The sequence below is a fragment of the Haemorhous mexicanus genome, chromosome 3 (genome assembly GCF_027477595.1).
Source record: "Haemorhous mexicanus isolate bHaeMex1 chromosome 3, bHaeMex1.pri, whole genome shotgun sequence".
NCBI lineage: Eukaryota > Metazoa > Chordata > Aves > Passeriformes > Fringillidae > Haemorhous > Haemorhous mexicanus.
In genome coordinates this window covers 87179485-87202341 of record NC_082343.1, presented here as the reverse complement: position 1 = coordinate 87202341, position 22857 = coordinate 87179485, and the positions used below count along the sequence as shown (strand labels likewise).

Genomic DNA, 22857 nt, shown 5'->3' with positions numbered 1-22857 from the left:
TGTTCATCCCCACTGCCCAAACCTTTTTCCAACAAATCCATCCAGGTATTTCTTATTCTTTTAGTCATGCAGTTGGCCAAAGCCACCTGTGCAGAGAAGCTACCATTGAGGGATATTCTCCCACTCACCTTTTTTTAAGATTTTTGGTTCTACTAGAGAGCGTCCTGAGTACACTCGTCTTCTCTTCCAGTTTGCTTCAAATTTAACAAATGTACTCTGGTTCTCCAGGATAGCAACAAAAAATTGGAAAAAACTTAATCCAGAAGAGGCTTAAAATAGCACTGTAGTGGGAGGCTAGATGTTTGAGCTTGTTTTCACAAATTCCACTGTTTCCTTGAGAAGAGAAACAAAAGAATTACTTTGATGAAATTGTTTGGGTTTTTTTTAGAAGCCCTGTATTTGTTACAGAGTCAGTACCAGACTTTGGGCATAATAACCCACAAGTAGCAGCTTGACAGGAAACTTAAAAAGGCACAAATTCTGTTAGGAACATAAAACCGAACAAGGGATGCACAGCTACAATGTGTTTCCGTTATGACTTTCCCCAATAATTGCAATAATCCAGCTAGTAAGAGCCATCACAGTACCTTACAAGTGATGCTTATGCCCTGCTGTGTTGTCCCTCCAAGAGAGACTGGGGTGGAGTCTCCCATGAGGCCCAGGGCTGGTGAATATGAGGCTGCTTCTGTCTATAGACTCATCCACTCAGTCCTCCTGGTCAGGCGGCCAGCAACAGATACCCACCACACTGTCACCTGTCCCTGTCCTCCCTTTAATCCTGACCCATAAGCTCCCCATCAACTCCTCATCCATCCCAAGGCGGAGTTCCATGCAGCCTGGCTGGTCATTGACATGGAGGGTAGCACCTCATCCTCCCTGCCAGTCCTACCATCCCATCACTCCTCTGTGATGCCGCTGAGAGCACAGCCTTGCATGTACGAGCACATCTCTGACTCCTCCTGTTCATTCCCTATGACGCCTGCATTCCCACAGAGGCACTCTTGTGTCCCTGATGAGACAGACTTCCTGCCTGGAGTGTCTGTGAGTCCTTTGTGCTGCTCTGTAGGTGCTCCTGCTGACCTGTTATCCCTTTCCTGGCTCTGGGGATGTATGGCTGCCACTGGCAGCAAACTTGAGATGATGAATGGGAAGGACTGAGGCTCTCCTCTGCCAGCAGCCTTAGTTTAGCACAACCTCTTCACCAGCTTGGCAACCCTATGACCAAAAATGCTCACACACATAAGCAGATGATACAGTCCAGACACCCACTACACCACGTAAAAACTGCTTTATTGATTGCAGTTTACATGTTACAATTAACGTATGATTCCAATCATTAAGCCAGCTGCTTATAATAAGCTGCCACCACAGTCACATGGGAACTGGACAAAGAGATGTTAGTCGCTGAGGCATCCTCAAATGGAATCAGTTCGGCTTCTTGGGCATTGAAGAGACAAGCAGATAATAAACAGCATACATTGTTCCTGAATTAAGAGACAGAAAAGATATTTTCAGGCAAGCACACAGAATTCCTTTGAAGTCAGCTTTCCAGTTAGTTCCAGAGAATAAAAATAAGCAGCTGCAATTCAGACAAAATACGTTTCCACAGCCACGTCTCCATTTTTTTTGGTGATTTCATATTTTAGAGAAAAAACAACTTTAATATATTTCCACAGGCTGCAAAAATAAAGAGATGGGGAAAAAAAAGTGGGGAGAGGCATGTCTGTGGAACCTACACAATCATGAAGTAAGTTACTCATTCTTAAAGTAGCTGAACTGAAAATCCATTTGACCAACACATTTAAGAGGCTATTGCAAAATTAGGTAGCAAGAAACATAAAAATTATATATATACAGTATTATGAACCTTGGTTATAATTCTGCTAGTTTTCACAGCACACAAAAACTCAGTATACTGAGTATCACCTATCACTAAGTAGAGTCAGGCTGGTGTGAAAACTGGTTCATGTACATGCTATAATTACATTTTACTCCTTTGCAGAATAGATGAAGTAGTTCTGTTTTTCTCTAACACCATATGTAAAACCTGAAGGAATGTTCAGACCATGGTGCTTAGTCTGGGAAAAAGCCATATGAAAATCTAAACCTGAAATAAGCAAAAATGAATACACAGTATGTCCAAATGTGGTTTTTGCTTCTCTACATAAACTTTGCATGTTATAAAGAAGACAGAGAAAACACCATCCATGCTGGACATTGTATCAAAGAAAAAAATATTTTAATATTAGTGCACTGGAAATTGTACCAAAGCATAAATATTTCAGTATTAGCCTTACCAAACAGTGTCAGACCCGCAGTGGTTGTATACAACAGAGAATCTTTTGCCCCACCTTTAAGATGCACTGGGAGGCCATTATCAGCCTAATGGAAACAAGTGACAAAAATTAACCATTTATATGCAGTTCTTGCAATATTGTGTTAATATAACTACAATTACTCATCAGAAGAATTACTACCCCACATTATGTTTCTGACTCCCAAAAGACACTGAACCTTATTTAGATCCTGCCCTGTCTAGAAAGCTTTCACTCTGCTATCAGGTGATGATTCACTGCGGGAATATAATAAACCATGTGCACAGTTCGTATCTAAAGCAGTGACTGGTAGATGCCTGAACACTTCTGACACCAAGAGACCCCTCAGGTGCACGGGATGTGATTACCAGCCCTAGAAACCTCCCATCCATCTCCAGTACAGTCAGTCCCTGCTACAGGGAGCAACAGGGGGAGGAGTCTGTATTGTCACTTGGTGGCATACAGGAAATTGTTTTGCTCCACCCAAAGTAAAACTCTGAAGAACCTGACCCACATGATCTTTACCCCTGTCAGCAAGATGATGCTGCTCTGGATTTCAAGCCAGCCTTCAGTGCTGGTGACCTGCACCTTACCCCAGCTTAACTTGCTGTCCCACAAGAAAGGAATGAAAGGAGGAAGAGATATGCCTATAGATCTCTGCCAAAAGAAAGTGAACCTCTGACCCCCTCCCATCACCAACATCACCCTCCCATTTCCTTCCCCTTGGCTCACAAGTGCTCTTTAGTCAACTGTCTCAACAAGACTGGCTTCCTCTTTCAGGGGAAAGGAAAGCATGAAAAACTAAAACTATTTAAGTGGGGCTTCTAATATACTTGGTCCCTTTCACTGAGCTGAAGACCAGTTTATCCTCAGTATGAAGCTACAGCTCCAGGCTGGGGCTCACAGCTGGGATTACTCTCTTGAGTGTTCTCTGCTTTTACTACTTCACTTAGTGGCCCCATCAGTGAGGAAAAAAGTAATTCAGAAATTATTTTTAAAGACTCAATATTTTTCAAGGAATTAATCCAATCATTTAAGACCTTTACAGTTTTCATAACTGAGAAATACAGTAATACCACATACTCATTAAAAATTATGGGGCTCATCTATGAGCTATAGAAAGAGATTTAAGATTTCCGGTTTACCTTTTCACTGTTATCTCTGTCTTTTCACTCTTGTTCTCTACTTGTTCATTGGACATACTCCCCCATACCAATTAATTTCAAAGTACTTTATCTTTGTACCATGCCTAATACTTATGAGAAACTTGAGTACAAATCATTTCACGGGATAAAAAAAAAAACAAACCCTAGAGTCAGCAAGTCAAGAATGCATGTAAAAATACTCAACTCCTGTAGAAAATAACTGCTAACTGCAAGAGCTTTAGTCATACAATTGATTTTGAGAGCTCTCTTCAGATGTAAAGGGGAACCTGACCAGTTCTTTAGAAAAAAACATGCAGTTATGATCTGCTAAAACCCTGTTAATCTACTAACATTATTCGACTCATTCATTACCTGAAATAGCTTCTGATTCTCAGAAACTCTATTTTCAAGCTGCCTGCGTGAAGCAGTGCTTATGGTTCTCTGGGAAATCTGGCGAAGAGCCTGAAATAAAAGATAAACAGTGTTTTAATAACAGTGACATTTTACACCTCTGTTCACACTGGGTAGAAACTGCTTCTTTGAAAAGCAAGATAGAAGTGGGACAACAAAAAAAGAAAGGCTTTTAAAAACAAACATACAAAACTTCACCAAAACATGCTAGTTTTGAATTCAGTAAATTTTTCAGCAAACTATGTAAAGGACTGCTTGACTAGCTACCTGAAAAGGAAAAACTCGGGAAAATTACTTTCAGAAAAATACAACGGATTTATGGATCTGCACCATAACCTTCAGGTTCCCTTTCAGGGGAAATCTCAGCCTCTCAGTTTTAGGCACCGTTTTCTGTGTCTGACTAGCGAAAGGGACAATAATATTTTTGACAAACGTGTTTGTGAGGACAAGGAACTCCTGTCACTGCTGCAGTTCACTTACGAGCCACCAGCACAGGAGACAACCTTGAAAGTGATAAGGAGGCACCTTCATCCCACAACAGGCACAGCTTAAATCACCTTGCTGTGTCCTGAGCTGGAATCTGTTTCCACAGACTGATCATACAGGGTAGCCTAGCAAAATCAATGACCTATATACAATTCTTTAATCTACCGTTGCTAAAATGTCAAGGCTCAAAGCGCGGTAGCTGTAAGCTGCCAGCGGCCTCAGCCTCCTTGAAGCAACACTGACAACACATCGTTTCCACAATTACCACCGCTGAAAACGCAGCCACGGGGCGAGCAAACATACAGGTGATGCTGGTTGCAAGGAACGGGACCTCCCCTCCTTACCCACCCCAAATAAACACGCTGTGAAATATATCTCCTTAAAGACCAGCTAAGGGTACCCGAGCCCCGCGACTCAGCCTTATCCTCTCAAGTCCCTGAAGCTCAGCACTACATGGACCTTGCCCCGACCCCCGCAGGTCGTTCCGCAGCGCCCAGCAGGGAGAGCGGCCACCGCGGCCGAGCCCCGCAGCCGGGCGGGCACCCTGAGCGACCCCACACCACCCGCGGCAGCGGGCCGCCCTCCCCGGGCCTCACCTGCACGTTCCGCCACATCGCGGCTCTTGGTCCTGTCACCTCCCGCCGGCAACAAGGGCAGCGGAAGGGGAAGCGGCTCCCCCGCCCACGGCGGACACACCATAGAGGGAGCGGCCCGGAGCGCCGCCGCAGAGCCCACAGCGCCCCCCGCCAGTCCGCCCGGCCCGGCTAGGGCAGCGCGGCGGGGCCGGGAGCCCGGGCTGAGACCCCAGCACCGGGAAGGAGGAGCGGTGACCTCTCAGAACACGCTGCAGGGCCGGCAGCGGCTGAGGCACACCGGGAGTGTTTGATTGCCCAGCCCCGGCGGCGAACCTGCTGCCACGGGATCCTGCAGTTGCGGCCGCCTCCCTGCGCCTTTAGAGGGCGCTTTGGGAAATCCAAACGTTTCCCCGAGCTCCTCCATGCAGAATTTTAAGTCTCCTTTCCTTTAAAAGTTGAATACCTGCAGAGGGCGGGCTGCGCCTATTCATATGGACTCGCTGGACAGCCCCAGGGGCCGCCACTTCAGGCAAGGACGCCGAGCGAGGCAGCGCCTGGGTCCAACTCAGGAGAGAGGATCTGGCACCCCTGCGTGGATGTAGCACCCTTTGTTCATGGACATGCTATAGGCCACTACACCCAGAAAACCCCAAAGTACCCCACGTAGTACCTGCCCACTGCCTCAAGCGCCGTTAGTTGCTGGGATACAGAGTACTCTGCATGCGGGGGATTGGGGGAACAACCAACTTCAGCTTCGTGTTTCAGGATGTATACTTACATAGAGTGAAGAAATGCCGGAATTGCATGAAATACAAACCTACTCAAGTCTCAGGAAAGAATGATTTGCCCTTCAAGAAACTACTCTGAGAAGCCAGTGTTTTTTCTGCATTGCAGATCTAGCCCCGTAATTGCATCTTCTCATAATTCAGCCATATGCTGAAATACAAAGCTGTCGGGAATGCTCTTTCCTGGCTTCGCTACAGTTGAAGTGCACTTAGTTTTTGGCATTGCTATACTTTTGCACTGGTGCCAAACCTCATGATGAACAACGTGTGTCAAACACTACACTTCTTAATCTTCTGAGCTGAACCAGAAAGAAACTAAAAATGCAATGATGAAGATGCATTTATAGGTAATGCCTTAGCTGTGCAAAATATTAAAAATAGCATTTAGAAAGCACAGTCATGGACAAATAGATGCTCTAACAAAGGAGGAAACTGGATGCATTATTTAACAAATGGTTTCCAAACATTTGAGCAGTGCTATCACAGAATAACACTTAAAAATGCATTACTACCACTGTAAGAGATTTCCATTCATTCCTCTTGCGATCTTAGGAGTGCATACAATATTTTATTCTGATTTTCATCAGTTGAATACCAGTATCTCAATTGAAATACCGGTAAAAGGATCATAATTCACAGAGAAATTATTAATCCTGATTTCTGCTGTGTGGGCTACTTTCTGGTATGTCTGAATCTAAATTTCAGGGATATTTTCTGTAAGAATACACTTTACAACAGAAAGGCCTTACTTAAGGATTGGCATGTTAGTTATCTACCAATCAAAGCTGCATAATAACTGCTCAGAGCAAGCACAGCTGGTCTCTTCAGTGTTGACTAATTCATGAAGAAATGAAAACTTGAGGGAATGAGAAACGGCAACTTGCTGCTTTAGGATGAAGATGTTTCATTAGAAACAAACACACTGCTTCTTCCTAACTGAACAGAGCAACTCTTGCATGTATTGCATTGTATAACAAAACTGTTTATCAAAACTCATTATTGAACTGTTCTGTTTAAGCCAGAAAGAAAGCAGGCCTGTTAACCTAGCTGTTTAGAAGCATTAGTCACAAAAATGTGTTCTACCTCTTCAACCAGTAATACAAGGGTACATAAATCCTGCTAAAGAGATAACACATATAATTAGGCCTCAGTAGGTGATCCTAAAGACAGTATTTTCCTTTCTTCCAAGAATATCACAGTCCAGTCCTTCTCATTTTCATAACAGAACTAATAATGAGGTTATTAATTACATCCTTCCACCTCTAACACTAAGCATCTCACCATTTTATTTTACAAAATTTGGGCACAGTCCTCAGGTAAAAATTCAATTTGCATGTAACTGGTATTCCATTTACTCAAGTTGTTTATTTTACATGATTTTTATCCAGGGTGTAGTGAAAAAGATCTCCACATACTTCCTTTTAATTTATGCTTTTTAAAAAACTTCTTGTGCTTCCTTAATATTTGACTTACACTTTTATTCCTCTTTATTGCATCCCTATGACAAAATGAGAGATCATCTTCCAACTTCAAACTTTGCAGCAGCAGTTGATATAACTCAGATGGACAGTATCACTTCACTTTCAAGCACAGGCTAAAGATGTTCATACTGGGAGGCTTATGAGGAGATAGTTTCTTACTTGAGACTCAGGTCATGTAAGGACCTGCTAATTCTTATCAGGCCATTTCGTAATGGTCTTCAGTCTTAATTGATACTGTCAAATAAGATTAGACTTCACATGTAGGCACAGAATGCAATATGGTGATCAAACATTCTGTGAGCTAGAAGGGAGGGAGAACTTTTACATGAAAATACTCCTGGTGCTCTGAGGAAAATTTAATACTGATCAAGTAAAATCCCAAAACTTTTCACAATTGGGCTTTCTGAAAATAAACCTCAGAGTCTATTTTTACACTGCCAGAAGCAGTCTCTTCCATAAACTGGCGACATTGATAAGAAGCAAGAATAAAATTGACTTAGATTTTCATCGTTTTTTCTTCTCCTTTGAAAGAGAGCATTTTGGGCAGGTTGTTCAATACAGACAAGCCTTTTATATGTGTAACATTCTGGGGTATTGCTGAGGTTGCATGTTGAGTTACTGAATTTTTAAAAAAGCCCAAAAACCAACTTATGTAATACCAAGGGTAGATCACATTTTCAGGAAAGTTCAGAAACCCTTGTCTTGTCACAGGAACTTTGAAGATCGGATTACTCTGTGTTTATGCAATGTTCTCTGTCTTCTTCAGCAGTTGCATTCCAATAAGTAACTTTTAATTTACTGTAGGTACCTGATTTAGACTTAAGTCATCTTTTTCCACTAAGCACTCTCTTCAACGCAGTCTAACTGTTCTTTTCCCACTGCAAGTAAGGCACGTGAGAGAAGGGTGCAGACAATAACATTTCCTGTGAATCCAATCCAACCAGCCATGCTCATTGCTCTGCTTGTAGATGTTACTTGACCTACACTCACATGGCCTTTCCTCCCTCAGAGATTTCTATTAAAAAAAGACAAGACTTGCATCCTTCAAGGTTTGATATTCATAATTAATGCTTGAAAGATTCCAAGGATCCTCCAAGGATCTCCATTGTTATCAACATGACATCCAGACAAACGGGCATGAGTGAAAGAAGAGTTTACAAATTTGATCAATATTTTTAACTCTTACAAGCATTTTAAGCTCCATAGGCACACTGTCTCCTGTATTTATTACTAAAGGCTCTCAGAGAACCCACTTAACTGCAATAAAAACCAGACAGCAATTCTCACCCTGGTGTACTTCATTGAGATTGAAGATACATTAGCAGCTATAGTGAGTAAAAAAAAAAAAAAAAGAAGGTATTGAAAAATATTACAAGGTGAAGACAGAAAAGTACTTCTTTTTTAATTTTAAGCACAGCCCAAAAAGCAGCCTTTCCCACTTGGAAAAAATAGGAATTATGAATGAAGCAGAATATATTTGCATTTCAAGTGACAAACACAAACTTTAAAAAGCAAAATATTTTAATAACCAGTAATTGTGAGATATCCCCTTGCTTATTTACTCTATCTTGGACTAGCAGCTACTCCAAAGCTGAAAGCCAGTTTAACACGTTCTGCAAGTTTTCAAGGGTATATTACCCTTATTCTGTAACTCCAGCAACATGAATACAACACTGAAAATAAAATCTTACAAGGTACTATTTGAAAGCCCTGTTCTGCCAGGCTGCACTATGCAAATAAATTATTATATGTAGTTACAGAAAGCAAGCACACTGGAAATGCTGCCTCATTCCACAGTTTATCCAGACTTACACATTTAAACTCTTAGGCTACACAAGTAATTAAGTAAAACCAGTCATATGATTATGTAATAAATAAATAGTTTTGTTTAAAGTTGCCTGTAGATTAAGATATTGGACCATGCATTTTTGTAATAAATATGCAATCCCAGAAATACAACTCATTTAAAACTGCATTTACACTTAATGATGTCTTTTCATCCAAATAAAAAAATAAATATATGTTCAAGAACAAAACCAAATCTCTTATTAAATGGTTTGCAGAATTTATTAGGTCTCTTTTAATATACTCCATACTTTATCAAGCTAGTTGCATATAAAGTGATCTCCACCATATACATTAGAGTTTCTGTGCATCATCTAAAAAAAAGTCACCAAAAAGTAATATTTTACAGGTTGCAGTTAACTTTTAATTAACCTAAAGGTGAATCCTTCTGTAATTTAAGACACTAACCTGCACATTGCCTCTAACTGCAATATTTAAATTATGCTTCACAGCAAGCTAAACCTGCATTTCAGGGAAAAATGTCACTGCCATCTCAACTTCTGAACTTCTAAAGTTTACTTCCTAAACACCACAAAAAATTAACGTGGTGTTCACTCCAAAGAAGGAAAAAGTATACAATTCCCTTAAAACAAAGCCTGCTCAGAATACATATGCTTTAAAAAAATTAGGAAACTCCTTGAGTAAAAGGAATTCACCCCATTAAAGGAATTCACCCCAATGTACAAATGGAAAAAAACCTTTTAAGTTCTTCTTGATTAATGCTAGGTGCTGCTCATAAAAAGCAAAACCAGCAAAAAGTGAACTAGGATTGGATATGACTTAAAGCGAAGAAAATTAGAAAAAGATTATATCTGCAACAAGCATGTCCCAATTTAGAACAATCTTTAAAAGGGTCTCACACAGATAATTAACAAATAGGTTTTCTGGTATTTTCATAGGATGCTTGTTTACTGGCCAGGCACATATATTGTAAATATACAAAGAATCCAGAGTGCTGAAGTTTACGGAGCACTTAAAGGATTTAATATAATAGAGGTGGGAGGACACAGGAAAAATATTTAACAACTTGTATAAATATATTAAAATCTCAGCAAGAAATGTAGGAGCCCATGCACACAAGACAGTAAATCGAAGAAAACATTTAAGACTTGACTTCTTCCAACAGCACTGACACCTGAATTCGGGAAAGTCAACAATTTACAGTATCTTATAACCATCTTTCTCCACACAATCTAAATGTACTGAATCATACCGACATTACATAGCACGTGAACAAGCAGCAGATGCATCAAGGGAACAGGAGCTATATGCATCATGTGGCCTGCCCAGTTAGAGGCAAACATCAGAAAAACTGTTTCTGACATAGGCAGAGATACAATCAATAGAGCTAATTGTATACCCGTCATTTTCAAGAGTTAATCCACAGTATGGGAAAGGGGAGCTTTAGGTAAAAATTATGCACCCAGTCTCAGAAATGACAGAAGCAGAAATTTGTCTTTCAAAAACTGGGTCCATTCTGGACTGGCCTTGATGCACATGCAGTACATTTGTTTTCAGAATGCAAGATTAATTGGGAATGTCTGCACTGGTGTTTCGATTGCCATATTTGTGATGAATGAATAGCAATACCACTCCTAAGAAGAAGCATATGGACCCAACAGTGATGTAAGCAATTCCCAGGAAGGGATTTTTGCCTCCCATCCACGAGATGGTGCTTAGGATCATCCTTTTTCGTCCATCAAAACTGTGTACAGGATAATCTGAAAAAACATTTAGGAAAACAAAAAAGAAGCAAGTTTCTAAACCCAGCTTGAACTGGGCACATGAAAATTTTGGGTCATTTCAATCAGGTTCCAAATACTAACTGCTGCCTCTGGAACTGGAATTGCAAATATGGAATATTCAGCTATTCTTTTTGGATAAAACTCATCTGGGCATTGTCAGCTACTTCAAAACAAAGCCATGTTAGGAGACATTAACCCTGAAGAAGAGTAAAATGCATGATTTTGTGCGTTTATGAAAGTAGCTTCAATAAAGTGAGGGAAAATATAAATTTTAGTCCTTGTGTCTATTTTGCTAAAAAATTTTTCTTTACATTCTGTTTCATATGCACTCCCCACAGTTTTACAGCAAAGGAGAACACTGCAGTAGCTATGTAAAAAGTATCATTAAGTGCTTTTGAATTTTAAGAATTCAGTAACTATGACAACCCTCCTTCTCTAGTCACCTGCATTTCTACCTAATATTTAGTCTCCTCAACAAAGAATGACAGACCTTCATCTGATCCACAGCTCTGTCATTTTTGTGACCTTCAGAGTCAGTCTGCCTTTCATCACATAATGTCATTTGACCTTGAAGTTACAGTTCTTAAATTCCTTTGCTACCAGCTACCTCTGTTCTTTCCTCTTTTCCTATGCTTTTCTCAATTCCTTCCCAGCACCCAACCAATCTGATTTCCCTGTCTCTCTGAAGCTATTAATGCTATAAAACTAGCCCAGAAGTAAAAGATGTAACAGTCTATCTGGGTCTCCATGCCAGTTTTCAACCACAGCTCAATACCATCTCTTTTTAGAAATGGTAAGAAGAAAGGCTAGCTCCATCTGATAACTTGCAGAAATATATTTGCATAATCCAGGCTAAGGCCTGCTTTCAAAGGATACTGTATGCAATATCCAAAGAATATTTTCCAGCCTGCAAGGTAGGCTGAAAGTTGTTCTTCCTTTCAATGAGACGATAGAGCTTGCGAAACGTTGGCAGAGCAGCTGTGCGCATCCACACGATGAAGTCCTCATTGATAAAGCCGTTGTTGTCAGGCTCTGAGTCCAGCATATACACTGGCTTGGGCCAGTTCACAGGTTTTGTTGTGCCTAGGATTAAACAAAAATAATAAAGTATTTCAAATCCAGGACCGAGTAACACACTGGCTCATCAAAATCCATTCTAATGTCACAAAAAAACACATTAACTCCTAAACAGTATGAACAGACAGGCTGACTCACTACTATTGCAACACACTGGGCTGTTTAAGAACTTTTTATTTTGCAGTTTAAATAGTTTGAATTCTATAATAACATAATTCACAACAGCACTGTTAATTTGTTTAAACAATTCATGCAGGTGGGAAGTCATGTCTCAAAGCACTGCTTGGTGGGTAATTCTCCATTATTATGACAGGTCTTCTGCTCACTTGGTAGAATTTGAGAACCATGAACATGTAATATTGTAAACATCATTTCAGATTATGTCCAAATGCTTTTGCTACTGTTATTGGAAATAAAATTCCCCATTGTATTAAGGTAAGGTATCTGCTTTTACAAGGGTAGCCATCACACTGACAACATGTAATTTGGCTATGACTAAGCAAGAAACTCACATCAGGTTAAGTCTGAAGTTATTATATACCTTGCATAAACACACGTGCTCTTAGAGCCCTAAGAAGGGGCTTTTTCAGACATAGTAACCAAAGAAAACTTTTATTTGCCAAACTGTGTATAATCTAAAAAATGAGACACATCAGTCACTTCTAATAACAAAAAAAATAATCAGTTTTTTTAGATAACAGCACAACCTAGCCATAGAAACATTTAAATGAAATCTCCATATAATGAATTTCATGTAACACCAGCAGGATTTCTTGGCAAGTTAAATCCAAACATGACAGAACTTGTACCAGTCTTGACTGGAATAAAATTAAATTTCTTTACAGTGGCTGGTATGGGACAATGTTTTGGATTTGTGCGGGACAAATTGTGGATAGAGAGTAATGTTTCTGTTATTGCCAAGCAATATTTGCCAGCATCAAGGTCTCTTCTGCTCCTCACCTCACCCCACCTGTGAGGAGACAGGAGAGGTGTCCAGGAGAGACTGGGAGGGGACACAGATGGGATAGCTGATCCAGCTGACCAAAGAGATATTCCATACCATAGAAAAGGGCAGGTAGAGGTAGGCAGGGCCTACTTTCGCTCAGGGACTCAGATGGCAGTGAGCAATTACTTTCTTTTGCATTACCTGTTTTTCTTGGGTTTTATTTTCCCCTCTCCTTGCTGTATTTTTAATTTAGTTGTTTGTTTTTAATCACTGAATAGTCTTTATCTCAACTTATGTGCCTTCTCACTTTCAGCCTTCCAATTCTTCCTTCCACTGAGCAAGGGCACAGTTAGTGAGACACTGTGTGATGCTTAGTTGCCAAGTGGGGTTAAACCCCAGCAGTGTACATTACACACATTTTAGTATTCAGGGTAGAAAAAAAAATCAGAAATTAAAACCTACCAAATTAATGATTGCCGTAGGTAAAGGTAAAAACCAAACATGTTTATCAGAAACTTATTTAAAGACAACCTTTCAAATAGCAGAGTAGTCCTTAGCTTGGATTTCTTCAGAGAATATTTAGCACATTCTGTAAAATGTCAGTAAGGCAAAACTCTGAAATCAAAACTGAAATTAAAAGATGTTTGAAGCATTTTGCCATTCTTAGAATTTCACTTTTTTTCTTTTTTTACCTTGGAAAAGCGCAGTTAAGTTGTTTCCATCTCCTGTAGGATTCCTGAACTTTACATTTTTATCTGTCCACCATGCAATGCCTTTTTTGATCAAAGTAATCGGAGTCCTTGTGTCATTATCAATGCGGTATAACTCCAGTGTATCTAAAGACAAAATCAAATTAGAAGACCAGCTGCAGAAACATTCATTAGATAGATGATCATGATAAGCACTGAAACAATTACCTCCAGAAGAAAACAAAACAAAAATAACTGGGCAAGGCATTTACTATCTGACAAAATAACAAACTGTTCTGTAAGAATCAGTGTATATGAGATAGCAGTTTATTATCCATATATGATATCTATGTTTCTACATCACAGCAGCAGCAGATTCTCACAACAGTTATTTCCATCCTTTGTGTGCTATGAGACTAAATTAATTCTCCTAGCAATTTTTAAACAAGTACAGGATATTTATTTTACTCTGAACAATGAAAATGTGTTAATTCAAAACAAAAAAAGCCCACGGTATCTTTATCCAGAATTATGTGCAACATAACAGAAAACATACACTAGATCACAGACCCATATAAATGATAACTTAAAATTGTGACCATACCATTAAACATACTGTTGGCAATAGCTCCACAAGGAGCAATGGGTTTGTCCTCGTTTGTGCGGTAAGGCTCGCATTCCTTACTTGGATTCTGATAGTTAGAAAGAAAAAAGGCAAATGAGTCTGTTCTAGTTTACACAACTAACTTGTTTTTACTACACGATCAGTAAAATTATAATACTTAATAGTTATTTTCAGTAAACAAAACATCAATTCCTTATGGTTGCTTACTGTTATGCAAAAATTCTAGTACCTCATTATCATGAAACTAAATAATTTATGTGGTGATTTATGCAATAGACAGAAATTAGCTGCTCATTCACATCCAAGCATGAATACCTACAAGTAGTGAACTGTTGTCTCCATTTAGCTGGCTGTCATCTCGAGATTTCACGTAACGACGGTGGTTTTGATAAAAGTTGGAAAGTCCATAATACATGAATACATTGCTCTACAAAAAGCAAGATGAGGAAAGAGGGATTTCATTCACACAAACCTGTAATTTTAAGTTCTTAAACTCTTAGGTTTATAGCAACATTCATAAAGTAAGAACCTCAAGCCTCAAAGTTCATACTGAGTACAGAGAAGTACTGTCCTAACAAGGCTGAAGTCAAACAATATAAACATGCCACCAACTATCAGAATGATATTCACCAGCATCAATCCCACTACCTGTCTTGTCCAATGTAGAACCCATAAGCTTCATTTGCCTCCAATCTGCCAGAAAGCATTTATTTGGTATTTCCAATTCCTGTTAGAGTGAGATTTTTTGTATCACGCAGGAATAGCTCAATCTACTCTCTAGCTATGTGACAGATAGGGTAACTCTGAATGAGTAAAACACAAGCATTCCACTTAATGTTTACATTCCCAGACAAACAGAGGCATTAAGAAACATCTCATCCCTCCTGATGAAAAGTGGAATACAAAAATCAGATCCAAGTTCAAAGGAAAACTAAAATTAATCCTCTAAAACAGAAAAGAAATACTTAAGTGACAAAACTTTCATTTTCAATATGAAATAGACCACATAAACTGTTCTGACTTCATCCTGCATACAGGGCAGCCTACCTCAAATGCATGTTCCAGTGTGAAATTGATGGTGCATGTACAAGGGGGTGTGCTGTCCCAGGACACATTTAAGCATTTGTTGCAGGGACTAGAAGGTTCTGTTCCCGTATAGTCAATCTGTAACAGAAAGAGCAGTCATTAATTTACCATGGGAGAGTAAAGAAAAATTATTAAGCAAGAGAGTTGCTGTGGCATGTATTTTGCAATCATATTATATCTCAACACCAAGAGCACATTCTCAAGAAGTCTTTTCCAGCCTAAACATTCTGTGAATGAGTTTTTGATTCTCACTATATGCTTGATTTCAGATGCAAAAAAATTGAACACTGAGGTTAAATTACTCCTGGAGCAAAACCAAACAAAACCAACAAGCCCCCCCCACAAAGACCCACACCTGCCCCAAACCAACCAACCAAGAAGTAAACCCCACCAAAACAAAACCAGCAGACACTCCACACAATGTGATATTTCCAAACACACACACTATTAAAAGCAGACTGCAGTTTTTACATGCTTTCCAGAGACATTAGGCTTTTAAAAGTCTAGCTATTTAATGAAACAAGATCTGCGTTAGAAAAACTTGCTTTGTTGGCCATTTTTAGCCATCTAATTAGAAGATAAAATTTAAAAATTACTAAATGCCCAAAAATTGTCCTAAAACAGGAAACATTATTACACCATTATTGTTTTGTCAGGAATGGTAAAATAATCAGAATATGGACAAGAAAGATGATCCGTATTAATCTGGCTTATACAGTATGTTCTGTCTTGAATATTGTAGACCATAAAAAGCATTTATTAAAAATCTATACATTCAGCCTTAAGCTCACCCTACAGTCCAAGCCAATTCAAGTAGCTTTACCACATCAACTCTCTATCATGTGTAGCTCTAGCAAGTGTGGCAGAAGAAAGCTTATGTCTGCCTATAAAAGATGTATTTCTACACTTAACATGAATTATCTATTTCAGAATTTAGACTCAGATTGGTGAAATATATACTTCACTGCAAAAAAACTGTGCAGCAGCAGAAGCATTTAAACTAGAACACCTATACAGTTATACAAAAGGCTGCTGCAAGTGATTTGTCCTGATTTATGTTTGTAGTGAAAGGCACAACCAAGAACTAGTGATTTATGACTGGTCCTAGTACCCATATTAAGGTTAGCTAAAACAAACACACAATGTGTTCAGGAAAAAACTGAAGCCTATTTTCCTTGGCATGTTCTTCAGGGTCTCTCTTCCTGTGATTTCTTCAGTATTTATTAAGCTGCAACCAGCTCCACCAACAAGCACTTTTATTGATTGGCATTTGCTCTGCTGCCAGATTTCTGACAGACAAAACCTACATGCTAATGAGCCTAGCTGAAACTAGACAGCTTCAGAAGCTATTACCTGGCAGAGAGAGGGAGATTGAGAGAGGATAACGATCTTTACTGCTCAGCTGAACACGATATTAAGTTTATGCTGATCTAGAAATAGCACTGCTGCAGCAGCCATGACCAGCTTTGTTTAGCTACAGCAGACAGACCCCGCTGCTGCTCTTAATGAACAATGCATCTCATTTGTTGAAGGCTAACTCAGGGGTGGGTGTGTTCTGCTAAAGTAAGCTGAAGCAAGCATTTCTTTTAGAAAGAACTTGCCAGTGTGAGAAGTTGTTTCAGGTCAAGAGCGCACGCTAAAGACTAAGATTGCAAAAGACCTAAAGACGTCACTTTTAAAAACGTAATGGACTAAATTCTGTGGAGCGTGAAATGGATGTATACTGAAGCAGTGCTACTATGCTTTGATGCACTGTTATCAGCTTCCATGCTATCAAAGAGCTTTCCTGTACAGTAACTGCCAATACCAGTGTATTTTTCTGCATCCACATTTACAGATTACATTCAAGAGAGCTTATTTAAAAGGATGAAGGCATACATCTTCACCTCTTGACAAAGTAACACTTTGGACTGTGAGAGCTAAGGATTGACTATGGAGTCCACGGCAAGAACCTGCCAGACCCCACTGTTCTGTCCCACGGGATCAGCCAACAGCTGACAACCAGACACAGTGAGCCCTTCCAAAAAACTCAAGATTTAAGGACATTGGGTATATCCAAGTTATTCCACACCAATGGCCTTTCAGGCTATTGATGTCTGTCAGCTGACATAGACCGATAGAAATAGCATAATTACCGTATACACATAATTCTCCAAACTATTTGTGATTTTGCAGACTTCCTACTTTGTCCTACTCTGTTTAACCATTTCTTGTATAAAAGGCAATCCATAAATCTGGTCCTCTCTGCAGGTTTTACTAATTTTTGTATCAATCCTGACATGGGGCTACAGGAACTGCACACATGGCTGAAGATGCAGGCAACAGTAATGTATTTACTTTCAGTTATCCATTCCTAGCCATGCCTTAAGTCAATCTGGCTTTTCACATTATGCATTTCACAATTGGCTTTTCACAATTATGCATTTCACAGCAGCAGTCAAAGCACAAAGATCTCTTTCCTACACCTTTAACACTTTGTATATTCCTCACATTTTATCATATATTAATATGTTCTGTCAATGCTTCTTATTCACTCTGTCTATATGTTTTTTAAAAAACCACACCAAAGGAAAAAAAACCCACCTCCAAGAAATGAACTATTTTAATGACAGACTCAAGATAAATGACTGATTATGCCATTCTGAAACCATGAAAAAAATGCTAGAGAAAACACAACAAAAAACCCAATAGTTCTAGTACACTTAAACTGTTGGAAATCTTCCACATTTGAATTCAAGACATCTTATAAAGGAAATCAATGGAAGAGGTACATTTTGCTGCTCAGTCTTTGCACCTGTAGAAGAACAGCACAGTCCACAGAGCTACTAATGCCAACCATACCTTGTTTCAGGAAAGAGTGACTTGAACCTAAAAATGTATTCAGGGTCACAAATTATACATCCTATTCAATTCCAATACACTAAGTTTACAGGCACATATCCACAGATTTGAGAGGTGTGCTGTTGCATAGGAGGTAGATGTAAATCACCACCTGTACTTCCTCCCCCAATTACATTTCTAAAAAAGCTTAGTCACTGCATGTAGCTTCTGGATGTCTTGTCTCCCACAGCTAAACTTACAGCTGTTTGTGAGTAACTTTTGGAGGTTATAACAAAAGCCAGCACTCTAAGCAGGGATGTATATAATCTAAGCATGTACGTGAAAGCAATGTCTTGAACTGCACCCTTCAGTGGTGTTTAGAGCCCAGATGTTGGTCTTAATTGGTAAAATGCTTTATCTGTGTTTTGCAGCTGCAACTATAAAGCCTTTTTTGATTTAAACTTGCTTTTTTTTTGAAATTCAGCTGCCTTTAGGATGATAATCTCACTTGCAGAGTGTCACTTCACAAAACAAGTATGAGGATCAGGCAAGAGAACACAAGTTTCCCCCTTCTGACTTACCACTGACTCCAAAGTACCTCCTGTCCTCACAAAAGCCTAACAATCAGATTTTTGAGAATTTCAAAAGGTGAAAGAGTAAATCCATAGAGTAAAACAAACAAATGAAACTCTTTTCATTCCTGAGTATCTTAAAAATGGAGAGAATTGAAGGCTTGTGCCTGCTAGCTGGTCAATACAAATGGCTACTGCTGCTCTATATACACAACCTGACTGTGTAGGGGAGCACTGGTTGCGCTCCCAGCTCACCTACAACTTGAGCCAAATGTTAGGTGGGAACAGCTGGTTTTTGGGTTCTACTGGAATGTACCAGGAGTACCTGACTGCTGCTTAAGGAACAACAGTTATACACAACTCCTGTGTATGCATACAGCAGCAATATAGGCACAAGAAGTCACATAGGTTTTTGGGCTCGTGAAACTGATGCATTTCTTGTTCCCATAGATCAATACAGATTCAGTCATAATGGAAAAAGGATATATTTCTCCAATTATAATGATCTAAAACTTTGTACTGCTTTACTATAGAAATGGCTATTTTAAATGCAGTTGTCAACAAAAATCAGTGTTAGCAAGGATATTTTTATACTTCTCTCCACAGAGTCTTGAAAATATGCAATTGTATTTACTTTAAATATGCTACAACATGACAATTTAAAAATCTTTGTGCCTGTGACAAGTTGGCCGCGTTCTCTGAAGCACCTGTGCCAATTTTCAGATGTTCAGCATAACCCCAGCACTTGTTATAAGAAGCAACTATTTTCTAAAAAATATGCTTACATACAAATTAGGATGCTGTAAAATACACTTCTTTTGGATTTTTCCCTTCTGCTTTTCTCCTTAACTGTAACTGTAGATCTTAACATAAAAGGGGGTAAAATTGGTTTCATTATAACCTTATTTGCATTTTAAGAGAAATATGGAAACACCATACATCCCCTGCCTCATGATTTCTTTAGCTAATTGGGCTTCAGTGACAACCTGCCACCAGCCAAGCTACTGTCTTAAACACTACTTATTTGAAAGCGACAGCTTAGTCCAGTAACTGGAGTGATTTGATCCACAAAAAATCATACTCTCCAATAAAAAAACCAAACAAAGAACCACACACCTTCTTCCCTACGATCAATCTAAGTCATATTAGCTCACTGAAACTAATAATAGCTATCAATTGCTTCTCAAGGCTGTCCACCCCCAAGCCCTGCGCCTTATTTCCTTTCAACACAAACTGGTTCTGTTATCAAATGGATCGATCTGTGATATACAGTTCAGTTTCGAGCTAATGCTCAGAAACTTTTCACAGCAGTAGCATGGCTGTTTATCAGATGTAAATCTGATAAAACTGTAAATATGATAAACTCCGACTCCAGTTTTGGGAGTCGGAGTTTATCATATTTACAGTTTTATCGGATTTACTCTGCCATACTCTTTGATCCTTGTTTCCAAGCTTACTCTGGACACCCTGGTCTCCCATACAGCACCTGCAACATTAAATCATCTGCGCAGGTAAGAATAACAGCAATGCATTCACCACAGAGCTTTGTCTGTCATGAAAATAAAATTACTTTGGAACATCTGGAGATAAATAATGGACTGCCGTAGGCTATCCCACGGATGATGTGCTTACTGTCTGTACTGCTGAGGAAAAAAACGAGCACTGGGCTGCGTCGATTAAAGGCAGGAAGTAACTTCCCTGGAAGTTCCCTCGGGAGCACTGACAGAACTCACGGAAGAGCTACAGCCTATGCGGAGACTACTGTCAGCGCGGTGCCTGCTCAGGATAATTAATGGACGCTTTGCTGACGAGCACAGACATTAGATCAGATCGGAACCACCCGGGTGCGGCGTCCGCTCCGCACAGAACCCGCCTGGGTCCCGCCGCGTCCCCGCAGGCCGGGAACGGACCGGCTTTCCCCGGAGCCGCAGGCGGCCTCCCGGCAGGCGATCCCCGCTCGCCCTGTCCGGCCCGGCCTCCCCGAGCGGCCCCGGGCTCCCAAAGCTCCGGCCGGGCACACCCGCCCCGCGCACCTCGTACTCGCGGATGTTGTTGGAAGTGACGAAGATGCCGATGCCGATGGGGATGAAGATGAGGCCGATGATGAAAAAGGCCGGCAGCACCGTGCCCGCCGTCAGGATGGGCTGCCAAGCCGGCAGCCGCTGCTGCTTGAACGCGGTGTTGTCGGGCTTGCGGGTCTTCACAGCGCCCCCGCCGCCGCTGCCCACCGCGCCGCCGCCCGGCACGCCGACGCCGCCCGAGGGATGCCCGTCCGCCTCCTCCTTGGCGCTGTAGTTCACCGCCATGGCGCCGCCGCCGCCGCCGCCACCGCGGGACACGTGACCGGGGGCACCGCGCCTGCGCACTCGGCCGCGGCAGCTGCGGGAGGGGGCACGGCGGGCGCGCGGGCCGTGACGCGCCACGGCCGCGCGCCTGCCCAGATCAGGGAGTCACGGAATCGTCAAGGTTGGCCGAGACCCGCAAGATCATTGCGGGTCCGATTATCCATCCGGCACTGCCACTGTGACCCCTAAACCACTAAACCACGTCACCCAGTGCTAGATCCAGTCACCTCTTGAACATGTCCAGGGATGGTTCTTTCCTTCCTACCAGCTTCCTGGGCAACCTGTTGCAATGCCTGACCACCCTAATAGCGATTTTTTTTTTTTTCCTAATATCTAATTTGAATCTCCCCCGTCTCAGCTAAGGCCATTTTCTGTTGTCCTCACTGCAGGCACGGCAGAACAGACCAGTCCCCGCCTCACCCCAGCCTTTCCTCAGGGAGTTACAGGGAGAATTGTGTCCCCCCAAAAAGCCTCCTTTTCTTCAGGCCGAAAACCCCCAGCTTCCTCAGCTGCTCCTCATAGGATGTGTTCTATGTGCTGGCCAGGCAGGCTCTGCTCGGTGAGGATTAGTATTCCAGACTTAGGGCAGGGCCCCTGTCACCTCATGCCCAGGGTTGGGGTAAGACCCGGGCCCGCAGCCTTGTCATCCCCTCTCAGTGCTCCAGGAGCACTGCCCTTCATCCTCCCTGTTGGCATCCTGCCCTTCCTCCTCCCTGTTGGCATGTGCTGACCCAAGGCAGCGTCCATCAGGTCAAGAACAGAGACATCAGCTTCAGCTTCCTACCCTCATAAATAGGATTAGTGCCACTGTAGAGAAGTAATAATGCCCGAGAGTTTTGAGAGCTTCTCTTAATGGAGCCGTGTGTGCCAAGCACCACTTTTGGGAGTTGTTCTGCTCTGTACTCCTGCCCTGCTGTCAGGAGGTGTGAGTGAATCAGTGCAGTGAATACAGAATCACAGAGCAGGTAGGGCTGGAAGGGACCACGGTGGGTCATCTGGTCCAACCACCCTGCTCAGGGTCATCCCAGAGCACATGGCATAGGACTGCAGCCCGATGGTTTTTGAATATCTCCAGTCAGGGAGACTCTGCAGCTTCTGTGAGAAATCTGTTCTAGTGCTCAGTCACCCCACACTGAAGAAGTTCTTCCTCATATTCAGGTGAAACTTCCTGTGCATCAGTTTCTGCCTGGTGCCTCTTGTTCTGTTGGTTGGCACCACTGAGAAGAGTCTGGCTCCCTCTGACTCAACATCCACCCTTTAGGTACTTACACATATGGATGTTGTTGTTTCCCCTTAGGAGCTAATCTGACTGCATTAAATAGACATCACAGAATCAATTAGGCTGGGAAAGACCTGTGAGGTCATTGAGTCCAGCCTTTTACTGAACACCACCATGCCAACTACACCATGGCACTTGCTACCATTTACAGTCTGTTCTTTAACACCTCCAGGAACAGAGACTCTACTACCCCTCCAGGGCCGCCTATTCCAGTAGTTAAAACCTTTTCTGTGGAGATGCAGTCACCTTGTGGAATGCAGTGTGGGAGTATGTATTTTATCCCAGAATACCTGCTTTAGCAGGCTTTGCTCAAGCTAATGTGACCTTGGAAGTCCATGTTTCTCACTTCATTGGCACTTCTGCATAAAAGTCTGGTTTGTGAGAACTCTCTAGTCCTTCCTGTGCAGGACTCCAAGAGTCTTGCCAAATCCACATTCAGCAAATATTCATGTATTTACTTGATTTCAAGGAAAAAAGTAAGTTGAACTATTTAATTAAATAACTTTATAATGTAGTCCAATCTGGAGACTTTTTAGCTGGCTATGGAACAGTTTATCTAAAATAAATGCCTTTTAGTTCTCTGAAGCACCGAGAGCATCAGCCAAGACCACTGGGGGGAGCCCCTGACTT

The 22857-nt window shown here is 41.2% G+C and overlaps 2 protein-coding genes across 2 annotated transcripts; both read right to left on the bottom strand.

Moving 5' to 3' along the window:
* Window positions 1-1269: 1269 nt before the first annotated feature.
* On the bottom strand, window positions 1270-5110 carry LOC132325369 (cytochrome c oxidase subunit 7A2, mitochondrial). Its single transcript, XM_059842600.1, has 4 exons — window positions 4954-5110; window positions 3833-3922; window positions 2298-2382; window positions 1270-1484 (listed from the first exon to the last, which is right to left on the bottom strand). The coding sequence occupies exons 1-4, from the start codon at window positions 4969-4971 to the stop codon at window positions 1426-1428; spliced, it is 252 nt and encodes an 83-aa protein (XP_059698583.1). The 5' UTR covers window positions 4972-5110; the 3' UTR covers window positions 1270-1425.
* Window positions 5111-9243: 4133 nt separating this feature from the next.
* Window positions 9244-20934, bottom strand: TMEM30A (transmembrane protein 30A). The gene is made up of 7 exons (XM_059842599.1): window positions 20637-20934; window positions 15173-15289; window positions 14445-14552; window positions 14105-14192; window positions 13504-13647; window positions 11665-11871; window positions 9244-10764 (listed from the first exon to the last, which is right to left on the bottom strand). Exons 1-7 carry the CDS (start codon window positions 20907-20909, stop codon window positions 10571-10573), a joined length of 1131 nt encoding a protein of 376 aa, XP_059698582.1. The 5' UTR covers window positions 20910-20934; the 3' UTR covers window positions 9244-10570.
* Between the last annotated feature and the right edge of the window lie 1923 nt (window positions 20935-22857).

Bases quoted from the DNA above. Each gene is read 5' to 3' on its own strand.
- TMEM30A (XM_059842599.1), bottom strand. From the start codon at position 20,909: ATGGCGGTGAACTACAGCGCCAAGGAGGAGGCGGACGGGCATCCCTCG. The intron at 15,290-20,636 runs GTGCGCGGGGCG...TTTCTGTTACAG, and splicing joins ACAACATCCGCGAGTACGAG to ATTGACTATACGGGAACAGA. The intron at 13,648-14,104 runs GTATGGTCACAA...TTTTGTCTTTAG, and splicing joins TGCCAACAGTATGTTTAATG to ATACACTGGAGTTATACCGC.
- LOC132325369 (XM_059842600.1), bottom strand. The intron at 2,383-3,832 runs GTAATGAATGAG...TGTTTCCATTAG, and splicing joins AGAATCAGAAGCTATTTCAG to GCTGATAATGGCCTCCCAGT. The intron at 1,485-2,297 runs GTAAGGCTAATA...CTCTTAATTCAG, and splicing joins TGCGGGTCTGACACTGTTTG to GAACAATGTATGCTGTTTAT.